This window comes from Apteryx rowi, unplaced genomic scaffold, assembly GCF_003343035.1.
Source record: "Apteryx rowi isolate R43461 unplaced genomic scaffold, aptRow1 scaffold_562, whole genome shotgun sequence".
In the NCBI taxonomy this organism is placed as follows: domain Eukaryota; kingdom Metazoa; phylum Chordata; class Aves; order Apterygiformes; family Apterygidae; genus Apteryx; species Apteryx rowi.
Window position 1 is genome coordinate 291,296 of NW_020450830.1, and position 13,824 is coordinate 305,119.

The window sequence follows — 13,824 nt, forward strand, 5'->3', positions numbered from 1 at the left end:
TGGCCCTGTTTACTTCCCAAGAATGATAGAACTATCAAGACTAATGGAAAATTAAAATAGTGTTACATAAAGGCAACTGAATCATAATACCCAGAACGCTGAGAATAGAAACTCTCTTGAGAGTGGGGGTCAGTGTTAAGAAAGCAAGAAACACCATGTACTGGCAAGATGGGAAAGGGCGTGAGTAATCACGACAGCTGGGAGGAAATCTAGGACGCATGGCAAAATAAGACAAAAGTGTGTAGCATCTTCAGCAGGCACTAAACTACAGAACAGATCTTTTACCAAAGGAAAAAAAACATTGAAACATACCTTAATGTTATAGTCTACTGGTCAGACTTTCAGGAACCAGACAAAATGTCAGAACCTTCCACAGTAGTCGCTGCAGTTTGAGCAGTGAAGTGTTTTAGCAATCCTGAACTATGTGGTTTCAACCATGAGACCCCAGTTTACTTTAAATTTGGTCATATGTTTATCTGAGAACTCGAATTTGATTACATCTGATCATCCCATATGATTGCCAGGAAAATAGTAAAGCTGAGTCTGCTGGAGAAGTTGCCAAGAGTATTAAAAAGTTGTAAATAGCAAAGAGACTATTTAGCATTCCATTCTTGAATGTTGAAAATATTCCCACAGAAAAGTTTACAGTAGTTGGGTACAGTGCTTGAAATCACATTCAGTAACTGGCAGTGGAAGGAATAACACACAAAAAACAGTAAGAAAAAAGGCCAAGCTTATTGTAAGTGTAACAAGGTTAAGAGTCTCCCAGAATTATAATCCTGATTCTTATACCAAAGCAATGGGTAGAAATCCCAATCTGGAGTGTACTGAAATTACACATCCAGTTGGTGAGAAAGAGACAGACACTTGTAAAGAAGTGTGTATCAACAACAACAACAACAAAGTGCCATAGTTCATAACTAAAAGGAATTGGAAAAAGAGAGGTAAAAATTCATTATGAAGACATTTATTTTGAAAGACTATGAATTTCTGGTTTGTTTGATATCAAAGCAATTTTCCCATGTGTTTCTCTGTCTATACTTTGTATTGCTATAGCTACTTTGTTAATGTTAAAGTTCATACCACCCCCCCTCACAAGAAATGGGATATTTACCCCTTTTGCAGCTATTTGTTTATACTTAAGCACTTCCCCTGAACACAGTGCTGTGAAATAGACAACATAAAAACTATCCCTAGGACTAGTTTAATCAAAAGCTGTACATAGGACGAAACACTAGAAAATTCTGAAGCAAAGGCTGTAACTCGATGGTTATTACAGTTTAGTCTTGTCCTCTTGGAGAGGGAAAAGGAAATTGACTTTTCTAAGCGCTGCCATCAAACTGATGTTGAAACCAGTTCTGTGCTTGAACTAATATTCTGTTCTTTCTCCTTTATATCAGTCACCTTTATCAGAGACAAAGACAAAATAGATGGTTTTCTAAAATCTAAATAAATCCCTCTTCAAAGTATACTTTTCTTGTGTTGACTAAAAGAAACTAGGTGACATCTATTTATATATTCAGTTTATTTATATCTAGTCAACTATGCACTTATGTTAACAAAGAAATATGCAATTTATTTTGCTTTTGCAGTTTCAAGCTGCAACTTTCATTAGTAGTTACAGATCAGCTCTGTAACAGTTGAAAACACATGCAGCAAAATGGGACAGAATTTGAAGATATTAATACACATGGTATTTTCCATTGCTTATGAGTCCAGGCAATTCTATATGGATTTTCAACAAAATAGCAAAAATTAAGTCTGTGTTCAGCCCTGACCCCTTACCAATTTTTTAGACTCTCTTCCAAACACTCCTACACCTGAACTGTCATAAAATGATAGTTTGCTGAGCTGTGTAACTAATGAAGCCTGATTACCTCTAGATTTCTGCTTGGTGCCTGCAGCATATGCTGTTAAAGGTATGCAACAACATTGAAGTGTTTCTTGCAGTTGACAGCTTTCTAACGTCCCTCTCTCAAGCAGCTTTTTTTTTTTTTTAATATTTAAGGGGGGAAAAACGGTTAAGTCCATACTAAAATCTTTTCCACAGTGGGGAGGACAGTATCTGACCATCTCTTATCATAAAAAAAAAAAAAATTGAATTCTTCCTGTTAGGAATACTATTTTCTTTATCAAATCTGATTGGATCAATGAGTTTACAAGCTCTTAGGAGGGCAAGGTGAAGGTGAGACAACTGACAAAACATAATGCTTTAAAACGTTCCAACACGCCTGAAGTTTTCAATGTTTTGTTACATCGACGAAAGTAAGGTCACTTGTTTGGCCTTTTTTTAGAGGCCTTGTAACAAAAAAGAAAGAAAAAACAATACCAAACCACCCTCAGATGAAAAATAACAAGAAAACTCCATTTTACTGCTAAAAATGGAAAACAGTTGTTCTAAGGGCTAAATTTTATCACAATAAACGCTTCCCCAGTTAGGTGCTCACGAATCGCGTAGGAGGTGTCATAACCCAATGTATTGTTTTGAAGTTTGCTAGAACTACGCAGGTTTAATACCCTCTAATTGTGTAATACGATTCCAAGGAAAACCGAAAAAAAAAAGCAGCAAACACAAAGCGCTCACGCACCGCGAAGCCCCGCTCGCGGTGTTCCCCCGCTCGCGGCGGGCCCGGGCGGCCTCGCCCCCCCGTCCGTTAACGCGGGGCTGGCGGTTGCCTGGCAACAAGGCGGCTGCCCCCTTCCCCCTACCCCGCCCTGTCAGGCACGTGCTCGCCCCAGACCCCTCCCCCCGCCGACAGCTCCCCCCCGTGGCGCGCTCTCGCACTCTCCCCCACCCCCCGGAAAAGCACCGCCCCCTCCCTCTGCGGCCGAGCTCCGCAACATCCGGGAAATCCCCCCCCCCCCCCGGCACGGGCGCGGCGAACCCGCTCCGACGTAACCCTTCCTCGCCCAATCGCGGCTCCGCTCTGTTTCCGGCGTCGGGCCCTGTATCCTGGATACGGGGGCGGCGTGGCGACCACGCGAACGGTGGTTGGGGTGTGAGACGACAGTCCCGCGTTGTACTTGGCCGAGTTTTCCTGCTAAAGTAAGGAAAAAAACCCAATTCCCCGATTTTATCTGGCTTTTGTGTCGACGCCTCTCTCACTGTCTCTGTTTTCTGGTGTTTAGGCACAAGTTTCCCCTTCAGGCACATCCAAGTCCCTCCTCCCCCACGCTGAGGCATGGGAGACTCCGTCGCGGGGGCGGGGCTCTGTGGATTTCGGTTGATGGCGGCGCCGCGGCAATAGCCCTCTTGCCTCCTTGCCCGCTGTCCAGGTACAACCGCTGCTGCCCCTCCCCCTCGCCTCTCCGCGCGCGTGCCCAACGGCTGCTGGCGGGCCTGGCGCGCGCCTAACAGTCCGCACCTAACGGTCTTCGCGAGCTTGGCTGCGCACGCGCGGGGCAGGGTCCCTCCTTCCCTCCCGCCCCCGCAGGGGGCGCGCAGAGGAGCCGCGGCGGGGAGAGGGCTGCAGCCGGCGGCCGCCTGCCTCTGCCCCTCTCCGGGCACACGCCGCCGCCCCCAGGTTAGAGGGCAGCCAGGCCCAGAGGGGCCTGCTGTGGGGTACAGCCTCGCTTGCACAAGGACTTCTGAGGGCTGGAGCCCTGTGTCGCAGGGGGACGGCATGCCTTATGGCATACCCGCCACTGCTGCAGGTGGGCCTCGAGTCTTGCAGTGCAGTGCCCTGGGCCTTCCAAGTTGGCATCTTTTGAGTGAGCTTTGATATCAGGAGATTTCAGACCCTGTTCCTGCTGCTCAGATCAGGGTATTCTGGGACCTGCCACCAAGGGAAGAAGGGAATGCTTTTGGAACAGTGTCTCCTTCATGCTCTTGTCCTGTCTTCTGGCCAGAGCCAGTAGGGTTCCCTCTGCAATTGTAGTCCACTGCTTTGGGTCCTTCTGTAGTTTCAGGCCTGTTTAATTACTGGTAGTGTTGTGGCAGGCTGCCATAGCAACCATCTCACCTTCTTTGAGATGCTTCTTTTCAGTTTTGTGTTTTGTGGGGTTTTTTGATCTCTTTGGTGTTCTTGGCATTTCATGTCAAAGCCAATGAATATGCTCCAGCTGTTGAAAGTTTGTCTGTTTATGAGACTTGACTCATGGGTTAGTATATTGAATAATAATGTGTAGGCATTACTGTTCAGATTTGGGGATACAAGACTAGATGTTCCTCTCTTTCCTGTAGCCTTTTCCAGAGCTGATAGCAAAGACTTTATTTGCAGGTACTGCCTGTCATGAGGCAGCAATGAAGGCCTCCCTGTCCTGTGACCATGACCTCCATGTCCCAGGATGCATTTGTATGTCATTGGTCTTGCTCTTGTCAGATAACCAAATGCATCTGTACCTGTCATTAAGCCTAGCATATGTTTGTATGGTTCATCATGTGAGTGGATAATACTGCCTTTCACATACCAACATAAGGTGTCTTCCAACCACTTCACGTGTATATGCTTTGGTCATTTGATCAAACGTACAAGACAAGTTTGAAGAATTCTTGGGAAGGAATTGCAAGGAAGGGGCTGTGGCCATGTAAGTTGTAAGGGTGAGCTGTAGATTGGCCATCTCTCTTGTTGGATGTGTTTCTATGGCATCCCTGTTCTGTAATCTTTATATAGTAGAGGAAGATGGTACTTTTTTTTTGGTCTTTTTTTACATTGTCCAGAAAAAGAACATAAGTAGTGGAGCAATAATTACAAGAATTGGAGAACAGAGGTAGGAAAGTGGAGAACTCCTTCTGTTCTGATGCTGTATCTTTGTACCTTGTTTTGGAATGTTTGGCAAACTGATGCTTGCATAATTGCCTTGTTCTCATCAATAATTGAAGAAAAAGCATTTTCCTTCCTATGTTATATTGGCTGGATCTTGTCATATCTTGCCATTCTCTTAGTGGTAGATGAAATGAAATTCCACAAGTTCATTACATACTATGTAAATAAGTATTTTCTTTTACCTGTTTTGAATCAATCTTGTACTAGTTTGAGTGCACACTACCTAGGTCTAGTTTTGTGGGATTTGGTGAAAAGCAGTTCTGCATTCACCTTGTTTGTCACCACGTATTCGATCATATCAGTTATTCTTTCCTGTACCTTTTCTAGCTCCATTTCATTCTTCTTGAGATGTGAAGAGCAGAACACAGTTTGTGAGATGTGGGCACACCAAGGTTTTTCTGTGGTGGCAAAATGACAACACCTGACTTGTTCTCAGTATGTTTCCTAATGGTGCCCAACACTTTGTCTTTTCACTTGAAGTCTTGTCTGAGAACTTGGGAATTCTCTAGTCTTCTTTTTAGTTTTTGATGTGTCTATCACTCTGGGAGCTTTGTGTCTCATGAAAGAGTTAAAGTGAAATTGAGTTCTTGATTTGTGATTAGGTATTTGACAGTAATAGTGCTTAAACAGCCCTTGCGTCCCAACCTTGCTGATCATATTTGTTGCAGCACTGCCCTCTCCATTATGCTGTTTTTCTGTGGTTGTAAGATAACTATATTGAGAATCGGTCTTGGTGGGGGTGGAGGAGAAACAACAGTTTTATAAACAAAGTGTAAGAAGTGGTGTGGAGATGAAAACGTGCAACTCCAAATGGCTCAGTATTAATTAAACCGGTACTTGGAAGAACTGGGTGCTGAGTTGGAAGCCTGGAGTTGCCTGGAGTTGGAAGAATGTAGTACAAGGAAGCAGTTGGGGAGTAAGAAGCAATATATCCTATTTCTGGAATATGCTGATATTGGGATTCTGTATCATGCTGCTCTTAACCCAGTGGAATAGCATAGGAGCAGAATGGAAAGCTGATGCAGAGCTCTTAGTTCGTGTATTACAGTTGCTTTGATATTTGCCATCAGTTCTCCCATTGCTCAAAATATTCTCAGGAAAAAATAATTATGTAATAAAAGAAAAAAACAGACTTTTCTGAAAAATGTGTAACTATTTAAACATAAAAATGCCTAGATTTGCAACAAATGACAAATGTTTCATTTGTTTCAGTACATAAATTGAAGCATATGCAATTCTAGAGACAAAAATGATAAAAGCTGAGCTATACTTTTCTTATGGAACTCCCTGACTCCCACAATGCAATACTGGCCAACAATTTCACATAGTTTTTATCTGCAAGAAATAGTTTCTATGAGAAATCCTTAACACTAAGTCCTATAACTGAAAAAGCTATGTTGAGGTTAATATTGGTAGGAATACTGATTTTTCACAAAGCTCTATGTATTTCGGTTTTGTTGATTAAATCAGTTATTTGGTAGGTTTAAATTATGTGGTGAAAAGTTGCAGGGACATGTTTGCCTGAAATGTCCTTGGGCAGAAATGACAATCTCATTTTCATTTGGATGGGAGTTTTATGTAGAACAAGCAATTTTAAAATTGGTAATATGATTTTTATTTACAGGTAAAATATTCACAGTCTGTAATTACTGGCCCAACTGTAACTTTTAGAATGTGTAAAGAGCTTTGGAAGTGGAAAATACTATCATCTATTCAAAAATTTATGTCAGATTTCTTAGGAGAAGACCTTCTGTCAAGCAATTATGTTTGATCTTGCTGCGAGTGGATAATCCCCATTTGAAGAGCTGGAAAGGTGCACACTATATGCCAATGGTTATTAAATTTAAATGCCTTTCCCCCCCCCCCCCCTTCTTCTTTAAAGGTCTAACAACACATTTCCAAACTGTTGCCAGTGAAGCACCCTTAAGTATGGAGAACTTTATTCTTTATGAAGAGATAGGAAGAGGAAACAAGACAGTTGTTTATAAAGGAAGAAGAAAGGGGACAATTAATTTTGTTGCCATTCTTTGCACTGATAAATGCAAAAGAGCTGAAATAACAAACTGGGTAAGAAATGTTTTTCCTGCTACATATGGAAAAAGATACAGATTCCAAAATCCTGATTGGACAGATAGCATTAAAAAAAAATAGCGAGTACTTTTTTACATGGATTTGTCACCATTTGTATCAGCTTCTTAAGCTTTTGAACTCCTGGATTTTAAATGCAGGTTTTTATTTTTTTCATGTTTTTATTTCTGTATCTCAGGAGATTTTACTGATGTTTAAATCGCAGGACTAAACACATTTGTTGACAAGCTTACTGTTTCTATGCCCTGTCAGAGAACCTGTTGTAAATATAGTTATTATGCTCATGTAATGGTTTGCTTTATTTTGTTCTCTGTTGTGCAAATCCTGTCATAGTAGTAGCTTTCAGTAGATAATCATTTTCATACCTACGAAGAAGAAATTATTTTTGGTGAAGAAACAGCATTTAAGGTAAATTAGTCTGGGCTTGTAAAAGCTTGGCAAAGTTTTAAACCTATAGTACTTCCTGGGAAATAAACTGTAGTGGGTACAGTTAAACATTTCAAATATTTTTCTCTTTCCAGTAGACACAACTTGTTTAATATTCCCTCCCATTGTTTCAATGATATTGGGTGATTATGGATTTGTTCAAATTAAACCTTTTGTTCTTTGAAGCACAGGAATTTTTTCTACCATAAACTATTTAGATTTTGTACATTTTTGGCTTCATTTACAGTCCTCTTAGAAAGCCATGAGACCTCCTGTTACCACTCTGACAGGACACAGAAACTTTTCATATATCTTGAATTATTTCTGCAGAGATTAGGCACTCTGGGTATGATAGCCAGAGACCATTAATGATTGCTCTTGCATAATAAGATTAAGAATGAAGAGAAATTTTTTCTTACTGTACTCACCCTATTGTCTCACACTTGACGTCTCACTGAAAAAGAATGTGGGAACGCAAGTTTGATGCCAATTTTCAATTTAAAGTGTTACTATTTTAGTGATACAGAAAGGTTAAGTAGTGCTTATAAATCTATAATGTCTGTATTTGAGTGGTTGGGGAACTTTCCTATAGTTTTGAAATGGGTAATTTAGGCAAGGTCTTTGGGGAAAGTTACTGTTCCTCTACTTGCATGTTAGAGGATCATTATTACTTTTTTAGCGCATGGGAAAAGGTAAGAGAACAAGCAGTTGATACAGAGTAATGTTGTATTGTCATTTTTTTTTTGCCCCTCAATTTCAAATATATGGCTTTTTTTTTTCCCCTCCCCAATTTACTTCATTAAGAATTTTGTTCTAGGTTCGTCTAACTCATGAAATCAAACATAAGAATATAGTGACTTTTCATGAGTGGTATGAAACAAGCAACCATCTCTGGCTTGTAGTGGAATTATGCACAGGTAAGATTAGCTCAAAAGCTAAAAATTCATTGAATGGGCACTTATTAGAGATTTCATATACCAATTTCTCCACAGCAAATACTTAGATCTTTGAGAAGGGTTGATAAGTTAATGATCAGCTATTTGAGTGTTCTCTGTATATATATAAAGTGTTTGTGCTTTTGGAAGCATTTTTCTAATGTGTTCTAATGTTTTGAAACTAACATAATTATAAATAGAATAAGCCATGGATTTCTTACTAAGTTTGTAGAGCCTTGAAAGTTACTTTTGAAATGTGAAAAATGCATTCCATCATTTATGTGGAGGATATCTCTTGCTTGTCCTAAGGTGACAAAACTGTGTTTCTTTTATCAGATACAGTCTACTTCTGTTTTGCTAGTTTCACTACTTTTCTCTCTGTGTGTTTTGGCATATTATGGGATTATTTTATATGTAGTCTTCTAAAATACATTTTAAAAAGTGGTAATTCCACATGATGGAAAATTCTTTACTAAGACTTAGTTATTTAATATGGGGTTGGTTTTAAAGGAATGACTGATCTACTGAACAGCATAAAAGAGACCTGGAAATAAAATTTTAAGATTCAGCAGTGTTGTTCAGCAGTGAGGAAAATCTGTTATGTGATTGGAATAAAAGATCTAGTGCACGTTCTATGAAAAACTTTTTCTGATACCCTGCTTTCATTCAGGGACTCAAACTTTGTGTCATCCTTGTAAAAAGCTGTAAAATTTGGCTAAGCTGTAAATCCTAGATAACCCAGGAAACCCATAGATAATTCAAGAAATATAAACTGGGGTCTCAGGGAAACAGGCTAGGTGGAGGAGCAGTGGAAGGATGAATGAGGAAGAGGAATGGGATTTGGGGGGAGATGGGAATGTGAAATTTAAGAGATTGGGACAGGAAGGAGAAAGCCTGGTTGAGCAATGAGCTTGTAGAAAACAGGGACTGGGAGAAGTTTGAGTTCTATGAACAATCAGGACAGGAGCGACTCAAACAGGATGAGCCCCGAGACTTGCCTGAGAGTCAGTGGGATATGAGGAAGCAGGTGTTGCGGGCTGGATAAAGAGATATATTTTGCAAGGACAGAGAAACTGTAACAATCAATGGGGAGAAGAATAGACAGTGGATGTGAAGCCCAGGGAAGGACGCAGGTGATACAGCACATTTAAGAGAGATTTGGAAAGCTTTGTAGGTGTAATCTGATCGAAAACAGAGGCAGGGTTTGAAGGAAGCTGGGGACATTGGGATGACAGAGAAGGGACCTCTGTTGGGATGAGAAGTTCAGAGGGGTTAAGCATAGGGCTTGCTGGGCGAGGAAGCTGGGATTTGCATGAGAAACCTGGAAAGTAAAAGTTTAGTCGTGTGTGTGTGTGTGTGTGTGTGTGTGTGTGTGTGTGTGTGTGTTGGGGGGGGAGGGGGTTAAATCAGGCATACAAGAATTGAGATAGGGAAAGAGAGGACTGGACAGAAATATGTGTGTGAAGAATAAACAAAACAATCTATCTGTTGGATGATGTTAACCTCTGGACCCCAGAATGGAACCACAGTTTTCCACTGACTTCATAGGCAACAGAAATAGGAAAATTGATGTCATTAGTTTTAGTGCCTGTTTTTAGAAGGTGATAGCCTACTCTTGGTATCATTAGTTCACTTGACTTATGTGGTTGTGGTCTGGATAAGGAAGCTGATAAACCACGAGGGTACTATTACAGTGTTACGTGACACAGTCTCTGGGTTGTTTTGCTTCTGTTTTCTTTGTAAAATAAAGCATTATTAAAGTATTTTTAAAGTCATGCACTGAGTGTAATTGTGGTCAAAATTAAGATTATTGTCACAATCTTGGAAACAGATTATTTCTGTACATCTTGGAACTTGTAACTATTGTGTAGTCTCAAGAAGCTGAAGACTAAGAACTATTTTTAGTAGTTTCTGATAATAATTTTTGCTTGATGTCTTCTGAAAAAGCTTATATAATGTTCTTGGGAATTATTTATGTGTCCTCTTCTGTATATGCAATTGATGACTATGTGTAAACATATTTCAGGTGGTTCTCTAGAATTGGTTATTGCTCAAGACGAACATCTACCTGAAGATGTAGTGAGAGAATTTGGTGCTGATTTGATTACTGGTTTATACCATATCCATAATCTTGGAATTATCTTTTGTGAACTGACGCCTGGAAAGGTAACCAAGAATATGATTTATAGTGGACATCCCCTGTTAATTTGTATGTCATCAACATTTAATTATTTCCATTGTGCTACTGGTGAGAGGCTTACCTCAGACTGGAAGCCTGTTGAGCTTTGCAATAAATGTGAGCACAATAAGAGACAAGTCTGTAACTTGAAAGTTTATGATTGAATTGATTTATTTCCCTGTTATATGTTTGACAGAATGTGATAGATTCTTCTTGAGCTGGTATACTGAACTGGTATACTGATGTGAATTAATGAAGGATTTCAGTTCTTAATCCTAGGGCAAATAACTTTGTACCTAATCTATCGTGCTGCAGAGCATTTTGAAGAATATTTTGAGAGTGAAGTTAATTAAATTTCCTTTGTAAATAACTTCCTGTGCTATTTTCACATATTAGTTAAATAATCATCCTACTCTTGTGTAAGATAAGATTACAAATCCTTATGTATTTCTAGTTTTATATATATGCATGTGTGGAATTTATGTATAGTTTTGTCAAAGTCTGTGGGTTTTTTTGATTTTAATTTATGTAGTAACCAGAATGTAACCATGACCAAAAGTTTTTTGCTTAACAGTAATTCTGTTCTTGACTGTAATTCCTTAAGTGATCAAGTTGCTGTCCTCCCTGAATTTTCTGTAAAACTTACAGGTCAATGGGCAGGAAGTAAATATGTGAATAAAACATAGTGGAACTGTGGTTATATTTTTCTGAAGAAGAATGAAACTGTAAAGTACTCCTTTGAACACAAAAACAGTGTGCCAAAGTGAGACTGTTTTTGATCCATCTGCCTGAATGGGCTATCTCTTCAGACAGCATTTTTGGGACTGTGAAGTTTTCTTTACCATGAGAATAGACAGTGACTGTGTAGAGGAAACTGTACGAGCGTTGGACAAAACCTTTGGAATTTTCTGCCAAATAAAATTAGAAATATTCACTATTATTTGCATTTTCCTCAAATGAAGCAATGTTTCTTTCTACTGTCTTTCTTTTGGTAACCTCATTGTTCACTTAGATTTAATAATAAATAAACCTCTGAGTTTCATTGTAAACTTATTCTGTAACTTTTGGTCAGAAGAAAAAAAAAAAAAGGTGGAATTAGTGTTGACTTACAATAAAAACCTTTCAGTGCATTCAGATATGACAGAGGTCATCTCTCTCTATATATACTTAGATGATTTCAGATTGTGTGTTTTTTTGTTTTTTTTTTTTGTTTGCATAGTTTGTACTGGAAATTTCAGCAGTCACCAATTTTAAAATCTGATACTCCATGTTTGGATTATCTTTATTCTTCTAGATCCTGCTGGAAGGGCCTGGCACTCTGAAATTCAGTAATTTTTGCTTGGCTAAAGCAGATGGTGAAAATTTGGAAGAATTTTTTGCTTTAGTTGGATCTGAAGAAGGAGGAGGAGATGTCAGTGAAAGCACTCCACAAAGACACCTAAAAAATAGATTCCAAGGTATAATGTATCTTCTTATTAACCAAAATTAACTCAGTCCAGGGGGACAGATTGAAAGTTGCTTAAAACAATTTTTTTTTTTAATTTTTAGAGGAGACTTTGAAATATGATAGTTGTTCATTGTTCTTTTGGGGCTTACAAAATTTCTAGAGAACCTGAGTAATTAATGGTTAGAACTTTGTGCAATTATAGACAAGTTGTTAAATACCCTTCCTTCTGTTGTGTGATTATTTGTAAAGATTAATTTGTTTGCCTCTGTCAACAATGGAAAGCATGATCTGTAAATTTTCTGTAAGCAGGTTTTACAAGTTTCGCATATGGAAAAGTTTTTAAGTAATCTCAAAAGCAAGATTTTGCTCTTGGGCAATATTGTTCGAAGTAATCATAACATATGGAGAAAATAAGAAACAGCACTTGAAAGCAAGTAGGAAGAGAAGAAACGAGTATGTGGTCAGAGTTCTAAGTTTTACAAAAACAAGTTTAGCTAAGAGCTGGAAAAGTATACTTCTGTCTTATGATGTATGATAGAATAGTCATTCCTGACCTTTACTACTTGTTCTAAATAGACTTCAGGTTATCTTTTGGATTGAAGCTCAAATGCAGATGATTAGGTATAAGGGTTGAGAGGTTAAGTAAGTGTAATGCAGCCTGTGAAATTTCAACATAACTATATAATTGGAGGTGGCTTATTCTGAATTGCCTTTTGCAGCTTGACATCACATCTCAGCAAGCAGTTTAATGTACATGAGTGAGTTTTCAATAGTTTGTAAACTGTTCTTGATACTTTTTGCATTGTGGAAGAAAAAAACAAAATTTCAAGAATTAAGAGCCCCACCAAAAACCCAAGCAAGAGTGAGTTACATGAATAACATCTGAAATGGTTCAAGATAGCTAATTAAATGAAAAATATTAATTCTTCATTTGAGTTTGCTGAGGAGGCTTAATTCTTACTAACTATTTGCTTACTATTTGCCTACTAATGGAAAAAGTAAAACTGTGAAATACCTTTGGACCTTCATGCATTTCTCATCTAGTCAACTAAGCACAAATAATAGAATTTCAAGAATGAAGAAAATAATTTTAAATTAGGGAAATTCAGCGTTCAAACTGGCTTTCCTAATTCATGAAATTGTGTTTCTATTACTCAGTTGATATAGGGCAGTATATACAAAAAAAGAAAAGAGTTAAAAGGAATAGCATACTTAAAAGGTTTTGTGCCTCAGTTATAGAGCAGTAACTGGAGAATGAGGAAATAAATGATGTTGGAAATATGATAAAGCGAAGAGAAGTTGTTTTAGAAATTAGTGATGTTTTGTCTCAGAAAAATTGGAGCTACGGAATTATGTATGGATTTTCAAAAATATACACTTGAGGTCCTCTCTGTAGGGTCTAGGACTGAATTCTGTTAACTTCTTCTTAAATGTATACCTAAAGTTCAGTAAGTTCTACACAGACTGTTACTTCTTTCGCTGGAGACTTTGCACTGCTCTTAGGTATCCATTTAGCAATGGTTAAGAGATTCTTCCATGATTTTATTGACAAGACTTCCAGTGTCCTTTTTGATGTAAATGGTCCATATGATTTCTGGTTTGAGGCTTGACTATTTCAGTACCTTGTATTTAGGAATGATCATTTTTTGTGCTTTAAAAAAAAATAAATTTCTGTACTTCAATTTCAATGGACAGATCCATGCAAATACAGTAGGCTCCAAATGCTATGTTAGTTTTTTCATCATATATTATGAAAAACTCAGAGTCTTGATTTTAACATTCAAGATCTTTTAATAATCAGTATCTTGGAGTATCTCAGACTTCTCTTTCCAAGATAATGATGTGTCATAGCGATTACTGGTATCAGGAACAATGGAATTCTTGGCAATATTTTATGCAAACAGAGAGAGTTTTCTTAATACTTCACTGTCTCCTGCTAAAGTCCATACTGGAAGTACTAAGACCAAGAACAGATCTTTATTC

The 13,824-nt window shown here is 38.5% G+C and overlaps 1 protein-coding gene across 2 annotated transcripts in view; it reads left to right on the plus strand.

Moving 5' to 3' along the window:
• The first annotated feature begins 2,953 nt into the window (after nt 1-2,953).
• Nucleotides 2,954-13,824, plus strand: part of ULK4 (unc-51 like kinase 4) — a 250,325-nt gene continuing 239,454 nt past the window's right edge. Inside the window, exons 1-6 of one of the 2 annotated variants that reach the window (XM_026081949.1) lie at nt 2,954-3,046; nt 3,130-3,276; nt 6,649-6,833; nt 8,098-8,197; nt 10,242-10,381; nt 11,689-11,851. In XM_026081949.1, the coding sequence (XP_025937734.1) occupies nt 6,696-6,833; nt 8,098-8,197; nt 10,242-10,381; nt 11,689-11,851 (541 nt within the window). In that variant the 5' untranslated portion in view covers nt 2,954-3,046; nt 3,130-3,276; nt 6,649-6,695. Of the gene's footprint in view, nt 3,047-3,129; nt 3,277-6,648; nt 6,834-8,097; nt 8,198-10,241; nt 10,382-11,688; nt 11,852-13,824 lie in introns of those variants that run through there. The other variant, XM_026081950.1, reaches the window with a different exon arrangement.